This window comes from Nestor notabilis, unplaced genomic scaffold (assembly GCF_000696875.1).
Source record: "Nestor notabilis isolate BGI_N333 unplaced genomic scaffold, ASM69687v1 scaffold15816, whole genome shotgun sequence".
NCBI classification, from domain to species: Eukaryota; Metazoa; Chordata; class Aves; order Psittaciformes; family Psittacidae; genus Nestor; species Nestor notabilis.
In genome coordinates this window covers 12267-35728 of record NW_009934456.1, presented here as the reverse complement: position 1 = coordinate 35728, position 23462 = coordinate 12267, and the positions used below count along the sequence as shown (strand labels likewise).

At 41.9% G+C, this 23462-nt stretch overlaps 1 protein-coding gene across 1 annotated transcript in view; it reads left to right on the top strand.

The window, feature by feature from the left end:
• SEMA5B (sema domain, seven thrombospondin repeats (type 1 and type 1-like), transmembrane domain (TM) and short cytoplasmic domain, (semaphorin) 5B) overlaps nt 1-23462 on the top strand; it is a gene marked incomplete at its 3' end in the record, with an annotated part of 103930 nt that overhangs the window by 69608 nt on the left and 10860 nt on the right. The window contains exons 8-11 of the mRNA XM_010017361.1: nt 1976-2111; nt 5623-5830; nt 8002-8209; nt 22618-22735. Coding sequence (XP_010015663.1) covers nt 1976-2111; nt 5623-5830; nt 8002-8209; nt 22618-22735 — 670 coding nt within the window. The remainder of the gene's footprint in view (nt 1-1975; nt 2112-5622; nt 5831-8001; nt 8210-22617; nt 22736-23462) is intronic.

Here is a 23462-nt window from a genome sequence, read left to right as displayed (position 1 = left end):
AGTGAAAGAGAGCTTTTTGGGGAAGCTGCTGATGAAATATTTAAGATATTTTTATTAAAATTTTTCTAGGCGGTAGTAAAGACAATGTTAAAATCTCCTTGAACTTAACTTACTCTCTAAACCACCTAGTTAATCACAGGATGCAGGAGGCGGGAATAAAAGAGATTGCACCTCTCACCAGGACAACGGAGGAGCCAGCTGCACAAGTTGATGTCACTGGCTTGAGACTGGGATCAAGCTTCTCATAGTGAAGGATGGGAAATATGCCAGGCCACAGATGGAAAGGAAAACAGGCCACATATTTAATGGAAAACCTCTTTCCTTTCTCCAGTCTAGCAAAGGGAAAGGGCTAAACTGTGGAGTCCTTAGCAGGGCTGTAAAAATATAATTAAAAAATATGTGTTTTTGTTAGATCAGTGGGGTTATATTCTTTCTCTTCCTTTTTCATTTCTTTCTCATTCTCCCTTTTTTTTTTGCCATGTGTGCCTCAAGGCATCTACTTATGATCCATCATTAGCTTGGCCCTAAGAGCTGCCGTCTGTGAGCATGCATTGCGTCAGCAGTGTTCAGACAAAAGTGAAGAAAGGTTTGCCTGGTGTTGCTTTGACATGTTCAAAGTGAGCTACTCCATCACTCTGGGGATGTAAGGGACAGGGGCAGAGTGGAGAATGAGAAGACAAAGCAGGAAGCTCTTCCTGATGTTGTATTGCTTGGAAGAAATATGCTGTGAAAGAATCTGTTCTTCTGCTTTCCAGCCTGAGTTTGTGGAGCAAGGCTTTTTCTTTTTTGTGCAAGAGAGTGTAATTATTGGTTTAGTTTAAAAAATGTGTTCTTTTCAGAGAATTCAAATTGCTTTAATTAGCAGAAAAATACATACAGCAGAGCTTGGGTTATTTAAAAGGCACTGTGACAAGTCAGTCTCTTGTGCTAGCTCTATTTTTAGTTTTATTCTGATATCTTTTTCTCTGAATGTTGCTCTTTTCTTTAGAAAAAAAAAAAAAAAAAAAAAAAAAAAGACGAGGCAGGGGGGAAGGGGAGAGCAGGGAGAAGTTTTGAATTTTGGGTTACCACATAGCACAGGTCCCTATTTGGGCCAGCTTCCCTGAGGTGCCCTCACCATCCGGGAAGCACCCTCCAACCCTTTTGAGGTAAAAGGAGCTGATCCTGCTCAGGACCTTCCAGAAAAGGCTCTCCATGACTGAAATGGGACAGCAAAGGCCAGCTGATCTGTGTGTGAGTCTGACCAGGCAGCAGAGCATCCCTAAAACAAATTCCCTTCCAAAGAGTCTTTTCTACAGCAGCATTTCCCTAGCCATGCCTCCCCTGGCTAGTGCGTGCATGGTGAACCGTCTGCCTGAGACAGATGCAATTCCCAGCTGGGAACACAAAGAAGAGAACTGTGATCATTGAAAACACGTATTAGCAAGACCATTTTGCATGCTGAGCTGCTGTAACAACCAGCCTGGTTCGCAGTGTCACCCTTTCCCTTCCCCTGCATGCATGTGCATATTTTATTTATATATATGTTACAGGTATATAATATTAGGGGATATATTTTATAGCTGAAGATTTCTGGAACACAAAACAAAATTTCACCTTGAGAAACACCAAGAGATTAAAAAATAGGTTGTTTGTAACCAATGAAGATAGACGAGTTGTTAAAAAAAAATTAAAATGTAACAGACACAATCCATGCAAATTAAACTGCATTCACCTTTCTTGTCCAAACTGCTTCCATGGCTCTTAAATCACAGACATTTTAAAAGCAAGCTTAAAATTCATTCTCAAAATTGTCATGCAAACCCTCTGCATTTTATAATTTATTTATTTATTTTTACTGCCTATGAGATTGGTATCACTGTACATCTACCCAGCAATTTACATGTGTTTTATTTCAGTGGAGCCTGATGTCTGTTATGATGAAAATGCCAATGTTCTAATGATTAAATTGATTTTTTTTTCTCCCCTTTTCCAGAAACAGCATAGCTGCCTCAGCAGTGTGTGCCTTCAATTTGAGTGCCATTACTCAGGCATTTAATGGCCCTTTCCGTTACCAAGAAAACCCAAGATCAGCCTGGCTGCCAACGTTAAACCCCATCCCTAATTTCCAGGTATTGCTGCTGCCCTCCAGCTTACTCCAGTCCCTTTTACGTTCTGTCACTCCAATGGGTTCATTTGTGAACATTTGTCCAGGTAGAGCCATGGTGCAGATAAATTGTATTTCTCCACATTTATGAGTGTTCTAGTCTCTGGAAAGCCTTGCCACATGTTATTGGGACCATGGGGTTTGTGGCAAAAATGGAATGGCTTTACCAATAATAAGAATGTTCAGACTTCTTATGATAATGAATAATTTCGATCTCTGTTACGCTCATCACTGACACTTGAACTCTGAGAATGTGATCCTCACAAGGGGATGTAGACACATGTCCCCATCGAAATTGGGAAGGATTGAAAGCTGAAGCTGGACAAAGACAAACTAGAGTGGAGACAACCTGTATTTTTAAACAAGAAAGGTAATTAAACACTGTGGCTGTGTTTTGATGTGATGAATTTTCCATCACTTGTTAGGGCCTCTAAGGGTAACAGTGTTTCAGTGCAAGACGGATGTCTTTCCAAGACACAGTAGCCAGAAGTTTTGGACATTTTGCAGCAGTAACTGCTAGAAGGGGGCACATGAGGATGGTCACAGGTGTTCTGTCTCACCTTAAAAATCTTTAGTTTTATGAATGAGCACCTTTCCAGGATTATCAGCTAAGGCCAATTTGAAAATTACAGAACAACTTCAGTTGCTTTATGTACAGATTCAGGCAGTGAGGTGCAGATTATGCATGTGACAGCCCCACTGAACCCAAGTCTTCTGAAGCATGAGCCGATTTCACAGCTGAGTCCCTTCCCACTTACGAAATCCTAGGGAGGATGGACTTATCTTTCTGTCCTCACTTCCCCATGGTGAATCCTTTCATCCCGATTGTGTGAATCTGGCTCTCCTTTACGATGGCAAAGGTGCTGAGGCTGCCTGCAAATGCCATCTGCCTCTAAGCTGGTGATGCCAGGGACTTTCCAAAAAGGACTCCGCAGTCACCTGAAATCACAGTGAGAGCAGATGGGAGACATGTCCACAGTGCAAGCAGGAACATGCTTGGCGTCCTGCTGAGGAACCTGATTTCTCCCCTTGAATACCCTCATGGCACCGGAGTGGCGGCTTCTGCCTGTACAAGGTGGAACAGGTTTGGGCTCTCGATCATCCCTCAGCTTGGTGCACTCAAAACCAGGAAACGAAGCTTTGCTGAAGGCCCAGCCGTGCCAAACATCATTTTTTAAAATCGTTATTATTTTTCTTTATTTTTATTTTAAAGGGAATATTACAGTTGACTAAGAACTGAGAATCAAGGACTTTCTGTCCCTTGCGGGGCTAACCCAGGAGGAACAGAAAAAGACTTTGGAAAGCGTTTCCGTGTAGCAAAAAGTATCAGATAAAATGTGGAGTGCAAAGATTGCAGCAGCAACATGAAAGGAAAGGGTCAGAGTAAAATAAGCAAAGGAAAAGGAGGTATGTGGCAGACAAAAGGAAGATTGCAAGAAGAGATTAAGATGTTTTTCAAGTACAGGAGGAACAAGAGGTCAGTGAAGGGCCTTCAGGAGATGACAAGGGTAATTTAGTGACAGAAGAGGCAGATATTGAAAAAAATTAAACTAATTTTTTTGCCTCAGTGTTCACAAAGGAAGATGAGGGAAGAATGCCAGAGTATTTTTTTTTTCTTGCAGAGAGGAAGGAGAAATACCGAAGGATATAGAGGATCAGGGCTATGTAGATAATCAGGATATTAGAACAAAACAAAATAAAACCAAACCAGAGGGGTGCTGTGTCAGCACACAGGCTGCCAATAGACCAAAAGGATTATCTGTGACTTGATGAGAAATTTCCCTGCCATTGAGACTACTCCTTCAGTGATGCTCTAGAAAGGAGAGTGAGTGGGGAGAAGAGCATCCAAAGCAAGACAGTGGTGTAAACCAGAAGTATTGGATAGAGCAGAAGTGAGATTTAAAAACTCTTTAGAATGTGGGATAAGTCATGAGCTAAAAGAATTGCAATAGAAAAAAACATTAAAACCCACTTGAGGACACACCAAATCCCCACTGATGTTTCCTTAGTCTGGCTACTCAGGAAGATGTTTAAATTGATAAAAAAGTGAGCATGTTCATGCATGGTGGGAATTAGTATCACCCTGTTCACCTGTTTAACACAAGCTCCAAAATATTGTAGGGCTTAGTACACCAGCCATTAGGATCTGTATTCATTCTGTAAAGGCGAGCTGAATTTCTGTCAACTCATTTTAGCACATTGGTAAGAGAAGCTTTCCATGGTGCACCTGAGAAAGGTAGCCACACTGCAGAGCTGCTTTGATGCATATCAAGAGTATGCACATGGGATATTTGTGCACTGTAGCTGGAGTGCTGTAAATCAACATCCTAATATGCTGTATACTAACTTCTCTTCCGAAACACCTGGACCCAAAATTAAGAGAAAGAAATCTGTAGGGTTTTTTGTGTAACAAAATTACTTGGGTATGAGCTTAGTGAGAAATGAATTTGTCCATGAACTGAGTATGGGAGTTGGCAAGATTTCTAGTTATACCACTGACTCCCACAGCCTAGAGCAAGATAAATAACCACTCACCCATCTGTCTTCTGGAGTAATAAATTGTCTGCCCACCATGCATGGCATGGTGGGGAAGAGTGAAGATCCAGCCCTGGCTACTGACATGGATCACAAAACTGCATGGAAAGTTTAATCTTGCGTTGGCTGTTGAAAATGCTGAATTCTAGAGATAAGTGTGAGATAGAAACTCAGGCTTTAAAATGCACTATCTACCTGATAGGACTTACGATGGTGTTTAAAAGACACGAGATGAGCACTCTTCTTCCCCCCTATTCTGGATGGACAAGGGCATTGAGTCCTATTTCAGTACGCTTCTTGGTGCTTGAAGATGTATGGACACGGCTTGATCTGCCATTCACTATGAGCATAGAAGAGCTGCGTGTGGGAAGGGGGGAGCTAGCGGCTAACCTGCCTTGCTTCACATTAAACCAGAGGGGTCTAGTCAGATGGCAGCACATCAGGAAAAAGCATTGTGGTGAGCTGGGTTCTTTGACACAAAACCAACCCATTTGTCAGAGTTTTTAACCTCTAGGTTTTGTGCATTGTACAGACTGAGGTGCCAGGTAGACACTGAAGATTATTTGAGATACTTCAAGGATTTATCACCGCAAGAACTTTCCACTGCTGACTTTAAGTCTTTCTACAGCTAGTTTTAATTCTTTCTTTTTCTCCTTGGTTTATTAATGCCTTTTGCCCTTCTGGTGTCCCAAGGGAATGAAACACCACACTGCTGGTCAGTGGACCAGCTGTGAGAAACATTTTTAAAGAGTGGGCTACAGGCCAAAGCTAAGCTAAGGACCTGTGATAAGGCTAAGAGCCTGATCCTGTGACCCTCACACAGACCCACCTCCCCAGGAAATCAACGGGACATGGCTTTCCAGAAGAATTTCAGGGTTTGGTCTTGGGCTGCTGGAGCGGGGAGAAAATGCAGGTGCTGAAGTTCAATCTTCCATGTTTAGTGTGGGACGCTGAATGATGACAGCCCTAACGAGAACCTGACGGAGAGAGTTCTGCAGGATGCGCAGCGCTTATTCCTGATGAATGATGTCGTGCAGCCAGTGACTGTAGATCCGTATGTGACTCAGGACAGCATTCGTTTTTCCAAACTGGTGGTTGATATTGTTCAGGGGAAGGATACTCTCTACCACGTGATGTATATTGGAACAGGTAAGAGCATCAGGGCTTAAGAAGGTTCCCTCCACTTGCTCGTAGACTTAGCAGCCCTGGGAGCCCAGTTTTGACACCATTACACAGTTGTCATTTGATATCATTTTGACACAAAATTGTGTGGAAGTCAGTTTGCATAAGTAAATTAGAAGCAGGATGGAGGACTTCAGGCAGAGTCCCAAGTGAACAGACCGTAAATCTACATTGTAGTTAAAACCAACAATAGCATTTTCCTCCCTTTTATAAAAGCATGTTTCAACTAGTCAAGCTAATACATTACAGTGGGGAAGAGCAAAGGTTTCTGCTCTGTGCTTGTGTGCACGTAAGTTGCCTCTCTGTACTATGACATACTCATCTCTAAATAAGCAATAATAATACTTAACCTCTGGACTTGCCCAAGGTTTTAATTATGCCTTTCTTTGCACTTCTGTGTGCCTACTGGTGTATGACTCCCAGTGCTTTTGGGAATGGTCATGCATTGAAATGTAATGCAGATGGGGAAGCTGAGGCAAGTCTTTTTTTGTGGTAGCATAGGGAGCCAGTGGCAGAATTAAGTATATGATTTAGCCTCTTGATTTCTACTACCATCCTCTAATTAGCAGGATACATTGCCTCTTCTGAAAAGTGTAGATATCTTGGATAAAGGAAAGATGCTGGAGAAGGACAAAGTGTTATAAATGGTTGTCTTAGCCCATATTCATACTAATGATATAGGTTAAATTAAATAGTTTGATTAATCAGAGCATATGGCCAGCCTCATGGGCATAATGTTGTTATCCTCTATTGCAGAAGCTTTGGCTTTAGAGTAAGATGGATTGCCTCCATAAGTGTTACTTTAATCTCACATCTGAATGCAGAGTCATTGCCTCATAATCATGTTACCACCTTCCAGGACTATGTCATAATTTATCTAACTTTTACCACCACTTACTTCAAAAGTGATCATTTTGGATGTCTTCTAGTAACATTCCCATTGTCCAGTCATGAGCGTTGATTATGATGAGAAGAATGTACTTAAATGAAAATACAGCATGGTTCTGCCGTTATGATATCTTGATATTTTAAGTGAGGAGTCCCAGCTACAAAGCCTAGGAGAAAGCCAAGATACTTTCTGCCTCATTACATTTGTGTAGAAAGGTCCACTGCCAATACCTTGCCTCCTTATTCATATTTCATTTCTGGCCCTGGTTAGAGGTGACTGAAGAGTAAGCTCTGCAGGACCTGAAATGTTTAAACCAGTCAAATGCTTCAGAGGAAACAGCCCTGCCCAGAGGCAGCCCTGAACACAAACCTAGTCCTGAAACAAAATGAGCCCAAACTTGGGCCTCAGTCTTGTTGCACACTTAAGGCCCTCCAAAGTGAAGGAGAAACATCTCATGGCAGCCAACCCCAGCTCTGAGGTTGGCTGAGTTTGGCACCAATACAGAAGTTACTGGGATAGAAAGATTAAGCTTCAGGAACAATTGGGGCTGACAGACTTCTTGGGGGTTTTAGTGAAAAATAGTGTGGCGGCCCCCTTTTCCCCATCATAAATCTCCCACAGTTTATCAGATCTTTGAATTGTTTAGGTAAGAACACCGTGAACACAAACATGTATGTTTATCTATATGCACTGCTCATGCCATAACATCCCCTTGTCAAGCTGGCAAGATGGCTTCTTCCAGGAAGAGGCTCAATTAGATCCATGACCCATGCAGTTATTACTGAGGCCTCTGTGATTTCCAGCAGGGCTGCTGCATCAGTTGTCATTTGTCATGGCATCAAATCACACCAATCTGCTCCATAAACCTAAAGAAATACAGACTCAAGGCACCAGAAATGATCCCTGCTAACTCAGGTCACCTTGCTGTATAACTCACTGGTGACGGGACCAGACTCATTTTCTGCCTCAGTGCTCCAACTTGGAAACATTTCCAGGTGGTCACTTTCCAGATGGTTCACATCCTTCCGGGTTCCCATTGAAACACAGTCACAGGCAGTTTCTGTAATGTCTGAGAACTGCTGGGGGTTGTAAGGATGTAGGAACTCTCTCTACCAATGGGCAGGAGGTGACCAAAACTAGGTTTAAAGCAGCTGTGTAAAGATGACAGTAATATTTTACTCTTTAGGCAGGTGTGAAATGAAGTCAATGCCTCCAAGATTTACTTGTGCCTTGTTTCTTGTTCTGTTAGAGTATGGCACCATCTTGAAGGCCCTTTCTACCACTAACAGGAGCCTGAGGAGTTGTTATTTAGAAGAAATGCAGATCCTCCCTGATGGACAACGGGAAGCAATCAAGAGTCTCCAAATCCTGCACAGCGACAGGTCACTCTTTGTGGGCTTAAATAATGGAGTGCTAAAAATTCCTCTGGAGAGATGCTCCATGTACAGAACAGAAGGGTAAGCAAATTTACAGCTCTGATATATTTCACTTCAGGTTAAAAAGGAAAACACCAGGGAAACATCTTCCAGTCTGATTTGGTTTAGGGGGCCTTTTTTCATTACTACAAGACAAAAGACACTGTTGAAAGTGCATCTTCTGATAGATACAATCATGACAGGAGCAAGGAGAATGAGCAGTTTTTGGTTTTTTTTTTTTTTTAAAATATTAATTAGTCCTCATCAGAAATTAATTGTATGTTTACCAAAGAAGGCTTGGCAATACTACATTTTTTTTTTTTTTAACTTGACATTTCAGTGTTGCTTTTATTAATTCCATGTGTTTTACTGGTGGTTCTTATTGGCAGTATGGCTGCAGGTTTCTGAATTTGGGTTGCAGCCAGCCTGTCTTGGCTTATCCAAGTGATCACCTCTCAAACGGCTGATGAGGCAGGGCTGGGCTGTGTGGCAACTTGTTATTGCTTTTGGAAACCAATAGCTCCTGTCAACTATGTGTGACAACTCTTACACCTGGGTAGATTCTATGCCTTGATTGTACCTTTTAAAGGAAGTAGGAAAAAAACCATTTTTTAAATTGTCAGCCTTGGCTCCAGAGCAGTTTTCCACCCAAAAATGTGTGCAGTAGTTTTTTGCATCCGAACGGTATTCCTCCTTTAAGCATAGTGTGATACCAACTGATTGAGACATATGCTCAAATAAATATCCCTGAGTCTGTAGTGTGGTCTGCTGCGGGTAATTGCTTGTTTACATCTCATAAAAATACTCTTCCTTCTCCTCTCTTGCTTTTGCTTTCCTTGATGTGAGTTTTGTCTAAAACTGATGCCCTCTGTGCTAGACGAGGAAGGATTTTGTTAGCAACATCTAAATGGTTTCCCTCTTTCATGGCCTATTGCAGGACGTCCCAGTTCTCTTGCAAAAAAAAACCAAACTGGTATAGAAAATGTCACCATCATTTTGTTTTCAGAAACAGAGTTTATCTGTCAGCTTGTACTAAATTAATATGTCTGAATACAAAAATGCCATCTTTTTCTATTTTCAGTGAACATCTTAATTGTCCCTTTCAGAAAATGCAACTTGATCATTGCTGCGAGTTTGACACAGAATTGTTTAATGTGTGAAGGTTTAGTTGCTTATATAGACAGGCTGACACAAAAGTGTTTAGTAAGAGAAAGAGAACCACAGCTGGAAAATGCCATCCTGTCCTCACAGCTCTTAAAAGCAGAGATTTAAAAAGGCAGGACATAACAGCTGTCCTCTTCAGGCTACCCTGGTGACTTTCAGTTAGAGAATATTTATGTGGGTATCCACATCCAGTTTCAATGAAATGAGTCCTTCCTTTTCTTTCTTTTCCTAATCTTGAGGTTGGATTTCCAGTAATTTACAGATCATGTCGCAGTTTCAGCCTGCGTAAGTACTTTGTCTGACACTTCCGTTAAAACTCAAACAGTGGAGGTTTGCTCAACCGCCTAAAAAAGGGAGAATCAGGGAAAAAGCAGCAGTGGCTGGAGGGCAGCTGGGGGCATCTCACAGGAGCACCATCTGTTTAGGACCTGAGGGCCTCAGGGCAGTCCCGTGCTAGTATAACCTTATCCCAGCAAAACAAAAACCCAGCTCCAAAGAGGTTGCCTTGTCTGCCGGTGGCCACAAGCAGCCTTTATGCACTGTATGGCACTGAGTCCTGGCTGATATTACTGGGAACCTTGTGTACCAATGCTGTTTTTTCGTAAAACAAACTTTCTCAGGGCATTTTACGATGAAATAAGGAAGTGGTCCAGCTCTTTGGGGGATGGAGACTCAACCTCTGCCTCCACTAACTAGTTCTATGATATTTTAAGCAATTCAAGGCAGCCACTGGGCAATACCAAAGTACATAAGATAGGCTCTCCTGGCAGTATAGTGGGTGCATATGTTTAGCAATGTGGGAGGTCAGAATTTGTTGAATTCTGGTGCTGGCCAGGTAGCATACTTGTGTACATTGCAATGGATCCTTTGCCCCATGGCTGAGTCTTGTGGAGAGAATGTGCATTTGAAAAAAAGGTGGGAAAAAAGAAAAAAACTTAGGAAAGCCAAGGAAGGCCATTGTTTATTTATTTGTGTGGAAGGTTGTTTGTGATATTATTTTTTAAGCTTAGCTTTTATTTTGGTAGGAAATTAATCAACTGCAATTTTTTCAGCTGCAAATGTTGGAACCCGTTTCCCCTTAGCATCCTGGCTATGTAGGTGATAAGTCAACTTGGCCTTCTTGGTATTTCTTTCAATACTGAACTGTATCGAGAAGGATGTTTTAATTTCCTGCAGTGCATTCCACCTGGCACTTCTCCTGGGCTGTGATTTATTGCTTATTGTTGTGTCTGTGTTTAATACATGCCAATATACAGCCACCATGGAAAGAAGGGCTCCCACCCCTACAACACCCCCTGCTTACTTTTTTGTCATGCTGTGACTTCTTGACTGGCCTCCCTGAAAAGCTCTGGTTTCAGCAGTTTTTATAATGTAATCATTTTGATGGGGGCTCAAGAAGCTTGGAGGTGATGGAGAATTTACACCTCCCAGGCAGGAATACCACAGCATTGTTTGTTTTCTTTGGCTCTACCCTATGTTATCAGGAAACTTTGCAGCTTTTTTACACCCTGGGGGCTGATGTAGGTTTGTGATTGCTGACATAGAGCTCTTGACTTCACTCTGCCTTCTCACTTCTCCCTGGAACAGTCAATCATGTATCGAGAGAAAATTGATCCTAGCATTGATCCAGGCATTGATCCCCTCCAGCGATCTTTTCTGCTGTGTTGCTTTAAAACCCTGGGTACTAAGGCTCAGAAATGGGCAGAGGAAAAATTAGATGGAAAGGGAAAAAGATTTCTGCCATCTTCTTTACTGTTTGTTGATTGACATGGCACCAATTTAATCTCTTAAATGGTGACCAGTAACTCAGCCCCATGTCTTGATGTACTTCGTTGACCCAATATATTTTAGGTGTCTGAGCAGTGTCTTGTGTGTGCCCCCTGACCTACCTCAATCTGTCTTTTCAGAACAGCCAGTCTTAGCAACAGGGCAACTGGAAGACATCTGTAATGTCAGCTGCCCAGATTTACAGGCTGGACTTGGCTGCAGGGACCTTGCACTGTGTGTGTGTTTTCCTGTGCTTCAGTGCTGCTGTTCTCCACTCTTGCTGGAGATGATTAGGAAAATGTCCAATGTGAGCAAATCTTACAAGCCCTTTGAACATGCCGTTTGTTTTGAAGGCTGCTTTGCAGGGTGGTAGCTTGGCTGTGCTTGCTGCTGGATTTTGCATGGCTTTGAAATCTTTGTAACCTCCCTGTAATTTTCAAATGAGCTTGGATTTTTACCTCAAGTTGCCCCCAGGCTTTGAGGAGGGATATCTGAAGAGCCGGGCACTGTAGTTTTATCACTGACACCACTGTATCTCTAGAATGTGTCTGAACAAAATCCTGAATCTGAATTTCAGAGAGGTGCAGACTTCAGCTCTGGAGCATTATTTTCAGGCAGGGCCTATCTGTAGGGGTAGTTTAGTTTTTTCAAACAGGAAAATGAAGCTGGTTGTTGCAATCAAACAGGAAAATGAAGCTGGTTGTTGCAGGGAACACTTCGTGATCTCTCTGTATTGTGCCTTTGCAGCAATACAAGAGTGGACCTCTGAGCAGACAGAAACCCTGAGGCAGAAACACCATTGGAGTGATTTTGTAGCCATTGTTTGATTACACATTCAAATAAGGAAAAGAAAACGTGTTTGGAAAGGAGACCTGAGGGTCTCTTGAATATCCACATTTTCTGCATTCCCTGTCCTGATCAGCATATTTTAATGAACTTTATGTTGATATTCTTCCTCCCTCCAGTTTTCTGTATAAAATTTGCAGTCTGCATCATGCAAGTTGCAGGTTTGGGATGTACAGTGTGATTCTGAGAATAGTTTGGCTTGCCTGTCCTCTCCCTGCCATACTGTGCTCAAGTGTAGTTATCCATCAGGTTGTGTGAGTGCCACATCAGGTCAGCCTCATGACAGTGAAGATACTCCTGCTTCCGACGCTATGTGGAGAGCCAGTTCCTCTTGTACGCAGCTATGACATGTTCTCATTTGAACTCCACCTGCTTTGTTGACCCAGTTGCAGGGAGTTTGCTGTTGATTGATGCTGAGCCTTTGCCCTCCTAGTTGGACTAAATTCTGCCATACATCCCCTCCAGCCATGATGCTTAATGCAAAGCTAGCAGAAATGACTCAGCTGACAAGTACTCTTATTTGCTGACTTGAGATCTGTGTGAGGAACACAGTTCACCTCTAAATAGCTCTGGGCCAGTGATCAGTCAACTAAATACACATAGGTGAGTAACTCCTGAAATGGCTTCAGGGAGTTTTCGGAAGAAAAGGGTCAGCAGCTGCAGTAAAGAGGCAGAGTTTTTTTCCTTCTTTTTCTCTCCAAAGTGCAAACCGGGAGCTTCAAGCACGGTCCTGATATGATGTCCACACTACACTTTAAGGAGGTTAAGATATCACACAAAGGATTGCTTTTGTGGTTATTGTTATTTTCTTCTTTTCTTTACTCCTTCTATGGTGCAAAATCCTCTGTAACAAAGGAATGAAACACTTGAATTTAGGATTGCAAAACCAGAATTACAGGATTACCAGATTTCAGGAGTAAAACTGTTATGGAACTTAATTGGAGGAATAATACAGACTGGAAAGAGATCTAAACATTTCCCAATTTGGAGGAAAGAGTGAGTTGAATATGGGCTGGAAATCCTCTGACCTCTTCATCAGAATGGCGGTAGTTCCTTGAAGGACAAACAAGGAACTATTGTTGGCTAAAAAGCACAGGAGAGAATATGTTAAAAGAGGTAGGGAAGGGAACGAAGTAGAGACTGTTGTTCAGTGGAGCCCAGCATCCAGTAGATTGCTGAGGAAATGCTCAGGAAACATTGATGGCTAAACTGTTCAACAAATACCTTGAAAACCCAACCCCTTCTTCTGAGCTGAGACTGTTGAAAATCTGGCACAGATTTTGTTTTGAAAATCTTCTCCCAGAGAGTTTTTAAAAAAGCCCAGTGTCTCAAACATCCTTTTAAAAATAGAGGCAAAAGGAAAGGTAAAAGCCTACAAAAATGATGTGATACAGCCTAATCATCAATTTCCATCTGCTTTGGCTGATATGGCCTCTCCAAAATTAAGGGAATTAGCTAATTATTGTACCACTAGTAATGCTGAAAAGCTTTGGAAGACTTCACAGGCAAAAAGGAGAGTGCTCAGCCCAATGTTTTGTCATCCACCGTATCCAATAATACATAAGAATAAATCACCAAACATCTGGTTTGGCATTCTGGTTGCATTTAAGTAAATAGTGAGACTCCCACTGACAGACGATGAAGACATCAAAAGGAACCATGCTCTTGGAAAGAATGAAGTTTGGTAGATGAAATGGATCTGTGTTCTTTAAATAGAAGTAGAAAATTATACTGTTTTCTCTATCCTGAAAACACATTTACATCTGCTATAGCAGGCAATTACTACCATTTTCTGTAATGTAGCTGTTTATATATGTAAAGTTAAGCACATCCACACTATTTACAGGATACGGACCTTTAAGGTTCAAGGATATGGTACAGATCTAAGAAACCTGGATTTCAGGATAGCAGTTGAAGAGCTTCATTTGCATAGGCTGGGAAAGGGATGTGGCCATGTGTGTCTGAAACTGGAAAAAAAATAAGGCAAGGGTAAGCGGTAACTCAGTGAGCAGGAGCATGCTTCCAGTAAGGTGCCAGAGAGATTGGTTTTCAGTTTCATCTTATTTGACATTATCGTTAATGGCATGGAAGAAAGAAAATAGCATACTTTATAGATGGCATTTAAGTATGAAGGAATCACAAATAACAGTGAGGAGAGAAATGCAATGTGGGGCCAGTAGGGAAACCAGCAAAAGGCTGAGTTTGAGAAATAAGCCTGTGCTGCGATTACTGGTTTTTGCATCACTGAAAAAGAGAGGACACAGGATAAAAGAGTGGAACGGGGCTCTTCTCTGAACCAGATGAATTATTAAAGTTTTTCCCATTTCTATCAAATGCTCAAACCGGTGACATGCTTTACATTCATTTCAAGCTGCCTGTACACTTTCAGGCTCCCAGTTTCAGCTCCAAACTATTTAAATTGTCCCATGTGATTGGTACTATGGCAGAAGGAGAATTTAGAAGTACCCAGAGTCCAGATCTATGTGGCTTTTGAAACAGATGAAGGTCGCTTCAGAAAAAGCCAGTCAAAATCAGCTAATTTCAGGGCTCACTGCCTTTCATCTCCTTACTATCATGACTAGGTAGCCAATTTGTTTTGGGGGGCTTTGAATTTGCTAGGAGGGAGGAAGAAACAGGGAGGTCAAATGTGCTGAGGGCTTTAGTTTGCTCCTTATTTTTAAAGCATACTGCCAACATGACTTAGCTTGCAAGATTGGGAACAGTTTAGTGTATGGATCCTTTTACCTCTAGCAGGCTGACTTTAGGCTAGCTCAGATCAATGATGTCTAAAAGCCATTACCATAGCCTGCTAGGTGGGCTATGTGAAATTAGTTTCAACACAGTGTGACTGACAGGAAAGCAAGTAGTTTTCTTGGAATGCGTTATGTTAGGATGACATTGATGCTATTGTTATACAAACAAGTTTAATAACTAAAGCTACCAGCAAGCCCCAGGGCAGATATCCATTGCATCTATCAATTCTTGCAATTTGCTACTATTAGGTCATAAGATTTGTGTTCTAGGCAGTGGCCATATTCAGCGTCATGGCAAAGAGTCTACAGCCTTACTGCTGTAATGGTTGGTTTGCTTCATGTCTCAAGCTTCCAGACAGCATTTGCAGTGTAAAACTCAAATGGATCCAGTGTTAATGCTGAATGAATATATTGCTACAGATGCATCATCAACTTTTTATGACATGTGCTGTTTAACCTGTTCAGGGAGGAGGAAGTATCTGGAGCCAGAGCAAATTTGTTATTGTTGATTAAGTTTAAAATTTAAGTACATGTAAGTACATAAAATACATATTGGTTGTAGAAAAACATATATTGTACTGTCTGGTGTCTTTTACATGTCAAAATAGCCAAGTACTGTAGACCTATGGGAACACTGCAGTCTGCAAAGGGGTAGGGCTGGATTTCAAGTATATCCATTTACATAAGTGACGTCCGTTGTTAAAAAGTAGAATGGATATTGTTTGATGGCATATTTATCACTACATTGGAAAAAGCAATGGAGAGTATGTGGGCAGGACCATTTTCTCCCGTATGCAATGCTAAATAGCCCTGCGTTGGACAAGAGATGTGTTAGATCCTTAGGGTGCAGTAAGTGGTCTAAAATTTATTTGCCTTTTCCACATACGTTAATCTACAAAGGCTGGGTCTAGTTGAATCTATATTTTGGTGAGCAGAAGGTAATCATCCAGAGTTTAACAAAATCCAGCTTGTACAAAAGAGCTGCTGAATATGGATTACTTCGTGCAGCCTGAGTGACAACTGTAGACTCTTTTCAGGTTTCTTCATCATCACTTGCATTTCTTTCTAAGTTTTCTGCCTTTGCAGCTTTCTTTCCTTTCCTAAATTCCCATTTTTTGCATAGTTTATATTCTTAAATCATCAGCATCTTGCAGAAGCTACACCTGTCTGTATCTCTTGCAGTGGGTTTGCTCTTGCCTACACCATCCTTTTCCATGTATCCACCTATGCCAGCAGGCTACAGGGATTTGCCATGTTCACACACAAGTCTCAGATCTCCAACCACAGAGCAGAAATGCAGGAGCAGAGCACATCTTAATCTGACAGCTGCCTCCAGACACTGACTGACACAGGGCAGAGACAGGGAATAACACTTGAGTGCACTGATATGCCCAAGCTGCCTTTCCAAAAGGATGTCTAGTCCTCTCTGCCTCTTTCCATATGGCAGCCTTGGGGGGCATGTTTTCTTAAGGCTCAAAAGCCTTGTGCTTTGCAATCCAGACAAACATGCCCCACATTCAGGAATTCCTTCTGGCTATTCCTTTCATTAGGGCTTTAATAGTATCCGAGTTTTCTTGTGGATGACTGATCCCATCACTGGTAGTCAGAGGCCCTCTGTACTTTTGTTTTTATTAGAGGTCAGTTTTGTTTGGCACAGTGACAAGAGTTTCTAATAGTGTTTGTAGAGGAACGCTTATTCATTTTTTTTAATAACGTGCTTTACTGATGTAAACATAAATCCAGATTTAATCAGAATTTTTCTTGGGATGGCATTAATCTTCATATTTGAATAAATGAAATGTTGTTTTATTTCACAGCTTTAAAAATAAAAGTGAACACCTAGCCAATAAAGAAGTCACTGTTGCTAAAAGATGATGGAATGGGATGTCAGAAAGTAAGAAATTGAATAGTTTGTTGTGTAGATTGTGCAAGGCCATAATCTATGAACCACAATCGGTTAAAGTGATACTGAAAACGGTAGGGCAGGAGGTGAAAACTAGCAAGGCAAGGTCCCTGATGTGGAAAGGAAAATGAGATGAAACAGCCTCTGAAAATCCTCTGTCTGTGCCCTGCTTCTTTCAAATAAGTTGCACGTGTTTGGCTCATAAATGGACTTCAGTTTTGGAGGTCGTTTACACCATGGTTTTAATTTATGCATTCAAAACAAATCATGTGCAGAGCAGCAATCACTGATGCTAGGCATGTGTGGGTGATAAATTACACACACATACACACAACATACACAAACTTCAGCTTCTCTGCCTCTGAATCCAATATCAAATGCCAAAAAACCAGACCTTGTCCAGTTTAACAGCAACTGTAGCCCACACTGTGGTGGTACCTGTGAGCTGTAGTATGCTCTTCCTGAGTAGTGCCCTGCTCCAGAAATAGGCCCATGAATTGCTTCTGAAGTACACGGCTACTTGTCTTTCTTACAGAAAGGGCAGTAGCATCTGGCATGGAATACGTTGTATTCACCAGCTGAGAAATGAAGCTGCTACTTGACCAGCATCTGACTAAAGCAGCTCAGTTCCACTTGGCTTCTCTTCTCAGTGGGGAAAGATAATGGATTTGTACAGATCACTAACTCATCTCTGCAGTTTGAATTTTTCAAGGTATCAAAATTAGAGGGATTGTTTGAAGGTCTGGTGCTTTTTTCCCCTTTCTAATCTTATTTTTTTAAGCCATGAACATCCTTTTGATTCTTACTCTTCTCTTTTCATGCCGTCTGACTTTAGGGAAGGCAGAAGTCTGCTCTTCCTTGCACAGGCTTTTGAGGTTGTCAGTAATTATGATTTGGTTCGCTGGAAGCTAATATGATTATTTGTTTAGTTCATCCCCTCTGCAGGTTGATAGCAAGGGGACAGTAAGCTAACCTTGTCAGGAAATGCCTGTCTGCCAAGCACAGCCTCATGCTTGCTTGCAACTAACAGACACAGCTAAAACCTCTTGATTGTTTGCGAAGTGCTGTTCCCTTAAAGCTAAGTGCTCAAACAGTGCAACAAAACAGTGTGAAATTCTGAGGTCTTATTGCCCAAAGGATCAAGGTGATCTCCTGTGCTGCCCATGCTCCTGAGATGCTGAGCACAAATGAGCTTTGCTCAGTGCCTTACAGGATCAAGCTTATAAATGTTTTCACCCCACTGGTTGATAGCGCTACTATTTCTGTGCCTCTAATGAACTACCTAGTGATGCCCATGAGGGTTTAAAGGACTAGGTCTTATGACAGTTATCATATCTCCCTGGTGAACATGATGGTCACTGCAGGTTCCAAACTCATCAGCAAAAGTGCAGAACCCTCTCCTGGCGCAGTGGCAGTGTTTTGTGAAAACACAGTTTGGGAACAGAGCTTCTCAGTCTTTGGGTCTAGAGCCCTGCCTCTGCAGATCACCACATCCTGTCATTTCCTTCCTATTTGCTTTTAGTCATCAAAACGGAGTGAGAAGGGGGTAAATGAAAAGAGAGGGAATGAAAACTGGGAGAGCAGGCATGTCCTGGCAGATGAGAGAAGCAGAGTTCTTAAGTGTGAATGCTCTGCATGACAGTTTTGTGGCTTTTGGTACAAAAGGGCATTTTTGTGTGTCTTCTGTCTGGTGGTAAGAATGAGAATAAGCTCTAGTAATTATTTCTTTCCTTTGGTCTGTCAAAGCCTAATCTCTTGGGTCTGGTTCTATTGATTTGATGATCCATTTATTACACAGTCTAAAGTTTTAACTCTCAGGGGAAAATGACCAACAGATAAAGTTATCTAGACCCAGAGCAAATGAAAGTAGGAATGAAAACCTTTTGAACTACAAATGTTTAAGCTTTAATGAAGATTCTGAACAAAGACATCATTTAGGCTATTACAAAAAAGGGCATCTTGGGCAGGACCAGCATCTTGGAAGCAGAAGCCTTTTTGCAGCACATGCTATTCATGAAGGTTCAGCTCTGCCAGGCTTCAAAGGCCCCATAAAAAACTCTTTTGAGTCGTAGGTAAGAGTTTCCATTGACTTCAATGGGCTGTGGGTAGTTCCCCACTTGGAGTCTTAATCGTTTTGTTATCCCAGATCACTGCTGTAGAAATGATTGCAACAGCCAACAACAGGGAGGCTTACAGCTCCCAAACAGCAGGCAGCAGGTGAGCTCTTGAGTAAGATCTTATTTTCATGCAAATGTCCTTGGTAAGTGAGAAAAAGGAACTGGAGGAAAAAATACCTTGAATAGGAGATACAAATGGAATTGTTTTTCAATTGAGCATTTCAGTGTATGCCTTTATGCCTCAGATAGCACATTTATTATGAGGCAGTGAATTAAAGTGAATCACTATTGGTAATAATGCCCTGTCATAATAAATCCAACCTCTTAGATATCCGTCAAGAGGCATTCTCCTGAGTCCTCAACAAATGCACTAAGATGGCCAGTGAGGAACGAGGGCACGGGTCATGTGGTATCATCACCATTTTAACTTCCAGAAGCATCCCACTTTGTGGGATTTCATTAGCTATGTCATTAGCATTAATATAGCCAGTGTTAATCTGCTATGCTTGGGTAGTCGTGTGGGATAATGTCTTCCTTCTACCTGTGTGAATTACGATGGGAGACAACAGTGTGTCATTAGTTCCTTGAGGCATTCCCAGCCTGCAACTGAGGAGACCTAAGTGTGGTGTCCCCTGTATGCATGGTATGAAATCTGCCCCAGTGAGCCAGTGGCAGAAGTCCCATTGCCTTTGAAACATCAGCATTTCATTATAGTTCATAGACTCATTTGTACCTTATTTAACAGTATTTACATACTGCCCTGCAAGACTTTGTGTCCCGTGGCCTGTGTGACACTTTTCAGTGCTCTTATAATACAAAATGGTATTTACCCATAAACATTTCAATTTATTTGAGTTCTGAGCACAGGGAAATGCTGTGATATCTTTACATTTTCTACACAGTGGTTCCCGATCTACTAAGAATGACAGTATTATTTCTGAACTGTTTCGATCTGTGCATGCATGTATGCATACATATATTTGTCTTTTTGTCTTTTGCTGTGTGTTTGCTAGTGTGGTTTTATCTTTTAATGACATAAATAGGGATATATATTCTGAAGATATTGTAAGGATATAAATTAGGGTGGATTTTGAAGTGTTCACTTAAAGTACTTGCCAGAAATGTTGTTCTCTTGCAGTAATGCACATTTTAATGCTTTTTCTGCTTACAAAAGGAAAAAAATGGAGCAAATTTTGTGTAAGTAAATACATTCCTCCTCACCCTTCAGTGTATGGCTGTCAACTGTTATAATAGGTTTCTTGCCAGAGTTGAGGCAGATGAGTGGGCTCCTAAGGGAGGCAGACAGCATATCTATTTTGTTTTAGATTTCAAATGGTTTGGAGGGCCTGCCGTCAGATGGGGAGAAGTCCTGGGCTTTGATGGTTGTTAAATTACAGAGTGCACGTTTTGACAATGCAGCAGAGCCCGGCCTGGGTAGGAATTCGTTACACGCAGGATGCAGTGCAGAGGGACAGCACAGCACAGGATGGCCGTAGCTCCCCATCAACGAGTGCTGTACTGGGCTTTTCCTGGGGCCCAGGATCATGGCCTTCTGGCAGCTCTGCAGCTCGGTTGCTGATGGCCCGTCAGCTGAGGGTCAGTGGTGGCAGCAAGGGACCTCAGGCTGTGATTCATTGAGTGGACAGTTAGGGATCTGTAGCTTGCCGCTCTCAGCCAAGAGCAGTGCATTAGCTACATGACATACGTTATGATAGTGCCAGCAAAGTGGTCAGTGCCTAACTGTGATATATTGCATCCTGCGGAGTGGCTGAGGGCTGCAGCACAGAACATATGGAGATTATTTCCTGAATTTATGCAGCACATGTTCTCCTATAAATTAAATTCAGAGAAAATGTGTATCATAATAGGGTGATGCTCACAACAGCCTTCTCTGTTATGAATTACAATGACCTCTCTCAGCTCACTGGGTGCCCAGTGAAATGGCTTCATGTAGTTGGAAACAATAGCGCGTATGTGGTGTCAGGGTCTGAAAGCCTGACGAAAAGGAGCTCTAACTAAAAGCAGGGACTTTTTCTTTTTCTTCCCCACCCCGTGTTGCTTCTCTTAAATTGGCAGTGCTAGGTTAACAGTTGCACCCAATGGTCATAATGGTCTTTTCCAACCTAAGCGACTCTATGATTCTGTTCTTCTCTCTAGGAACTGTCCCGTTTCCTACTTAAGTGCCGAGCAGCCAAAAGGGTGGGTAGATGACCTGCTTCACAATTAAGTGGGTGCTACCCTCGCTAAGGGGCTGTTGGACGGCAAAGGCAGCTCTGAATGCAGCTGCAGCCCCTCATCATGGGTGAGGGTAGTGTGGGTTGCCAAACAGCAGGGTGGGGGTCCTTAGCCAGAATAATGAGCAAAGCAGTACATGTCCCTTCTGTGTGCTTGGACCGAGGATCCCAAGTCTTTTCTAGACAAATATTTGATGTTCTATTGCCTGGGGCTAGGACATAATTGTCTTTGCCTTTTCCTTGTGTGTGCTAAAGCAGCTGAAGGAAAAATGTGATACCATCATTTCCTAAAGCATGAAAGAGGAACTTATGTTCCTTACAACCCTGTGTGTGAAATCTTTGTTAGAGGAAATGTAGGAGCTGCCATGCAGGAGCAAACTGGAAACTAATAATATAAATATATTATATTTACGTATGTATGTGTGTCTATATATGTATGTAAAGCAATGGGTACCAGACAGCGAAACAATTTAGGGTTTTCTTTGGGACAAATCACTGTGGAGTCAGTACAGGTGATAGAGTATTTTCAGCTGTGCTTAAGGGACTTGCCTTTTCATTTGCAGCTGATGACAGGCTAATAGGATTTCAAAGATTTCTGGGAGGGGACAGTTCACATCTCATTACATTTTACTTCTTTTTTTTTTTTTGGATGTTTTATTTATCATACTGATACTTACCCTTAAAATAAATTTTATTACTCTCCTGTTTGGCTTCTTGAACTGAGTTTTAGCTCTTGGTCCCTTGCTGCTGTCTAGTAGACAGTTTTCGAATAATTTGGGACTTCTGGAAAGATCCTGTCAGCATTTTGTGATAGAAGAGAATAGATCATTGGAATAAAAAAATAGTGTAGCAAATATTTTTAAGTTTAGTCCTTTCTTTTTCATCTTTCACCAACCATGATGTGGCTTGTACTGTTACAGTTTTTAATGAAAATTAACAAGTTGAACGCAACTTATGGGAACTACCAATACAGCTGAATTTTATTGATTCAGACTAATTCTGCAACTGACCACCTCTGTTTAACGTCAGTAATAACCCTGCTTATTTTTCTTTAGCAGCTCACATGTTGGGGACACACACTTAGCCTGTAAATATGGATTCAGGAGGAAAATGAATACGGTAGTGTTCAAAGCAGCCAAAAGCTTAGAAATAATGTTCTGCTGTGACTTTTCCAAACTGACATCTTGATGCTGGGATTATAAATGAAACCATTGTTCCAGCAAGGGCCAAGACTAATAGAAAGCCTTTATTACTGGTCCTTTGGCTAATTCTGCTTGTCTAACCCCTTTGGATGGACACAGTGTCAGAAAACATACTCACAGAGGTTGCTTTGTGTGAGATTTGGCCTGCTGAGTGATTACATGGTGGCACAAAGATATCTCAATGACAAGTGTTCTTTGACTGAAATTTGTAAAGTTCCTTGGAGAGGAGTGAACTGATTTTTAATCTACAGCTTCTATGAGTGGTATTTGCTTTGTATCCTATCACCCTTCTATTCAGCTCTTCTCCCCTTCCAAGCAGGTAAACCTCTGCTTAGAAGAAATTGTTTCTTCTGCTGTGCCTTGGTGCAGTTGACAGCTGTCATATACAAGCACTATACTTGAATACATGTCTTTAGAGCTAGACAGTCTTAAAGAGCTTTAATCTTTTCTCTTTGCGCATGCAGGGAATGCCTAGGAGCCAGAGACCCCTATTGTGGCTGGGATAATAAGCAGAAGCGATGCACCACCATTGAAGACAGCTCCAACATGAGCCTGTGGACTCAAAATATTACTGAGTGCCCAGTAAGTGGAAGGAGTGGAAATATTTTATATACACTGGTGTGTGTGTGTGTGTGTATGTGTAGAAGGGAGAATGTATTTGTTTGCTCTAGAAGAGGGACCCAAAGCAAGCACTCAGTCCTCCTCATGCCCGCCACGCCTTGAGTGAGGAAGATTGCATCATGCTGTTGGGTATTACTGAGAACCATGTAAGCCTCAGATGAAACTTGAGTTTTCTCAGGGCTGCTCCACTGTCTGCACCATTTCCATGGCTTCCCTGCAGGTCAGGAAAATCAGAGTAGCTAACTAAAGCCTCCTTGGGCTTCATTCAGTTAATTTCCCTGAGCTGGCCTCAGGGGACAACACTCGTGAAGAAGTGTTGAGCTAGCAGAAAGAGGCATCTAGGCAGCAGCAGAGAACTAGGGCATGCATAGATGGTTTGCAGAGGGAACAAAAAGATAACACTATGCACTAGAGAACACAGGGGAAGGGGAGAGTGTAACCAAGAGAAGGAGTATGAGTTAGGTTCTAACCTCACTTTAGCACACCAAAGACCATATTTACGTGATGTTGCAAGGAGATGATTTTCTTTCCTTGCCCTGATCTCCATAAGAGGCAGCAGTTTGAAAAAAAGAAATAAGAAAAAAAGAAAAGTGTCTCTGCTTGAATCAGTTTGAGTTGGCTCTCCAGTTCCTCTCCAACCCATCTACTCTTCTCTGATGACAACATCCAGTTACTGGCTGTGATCCCC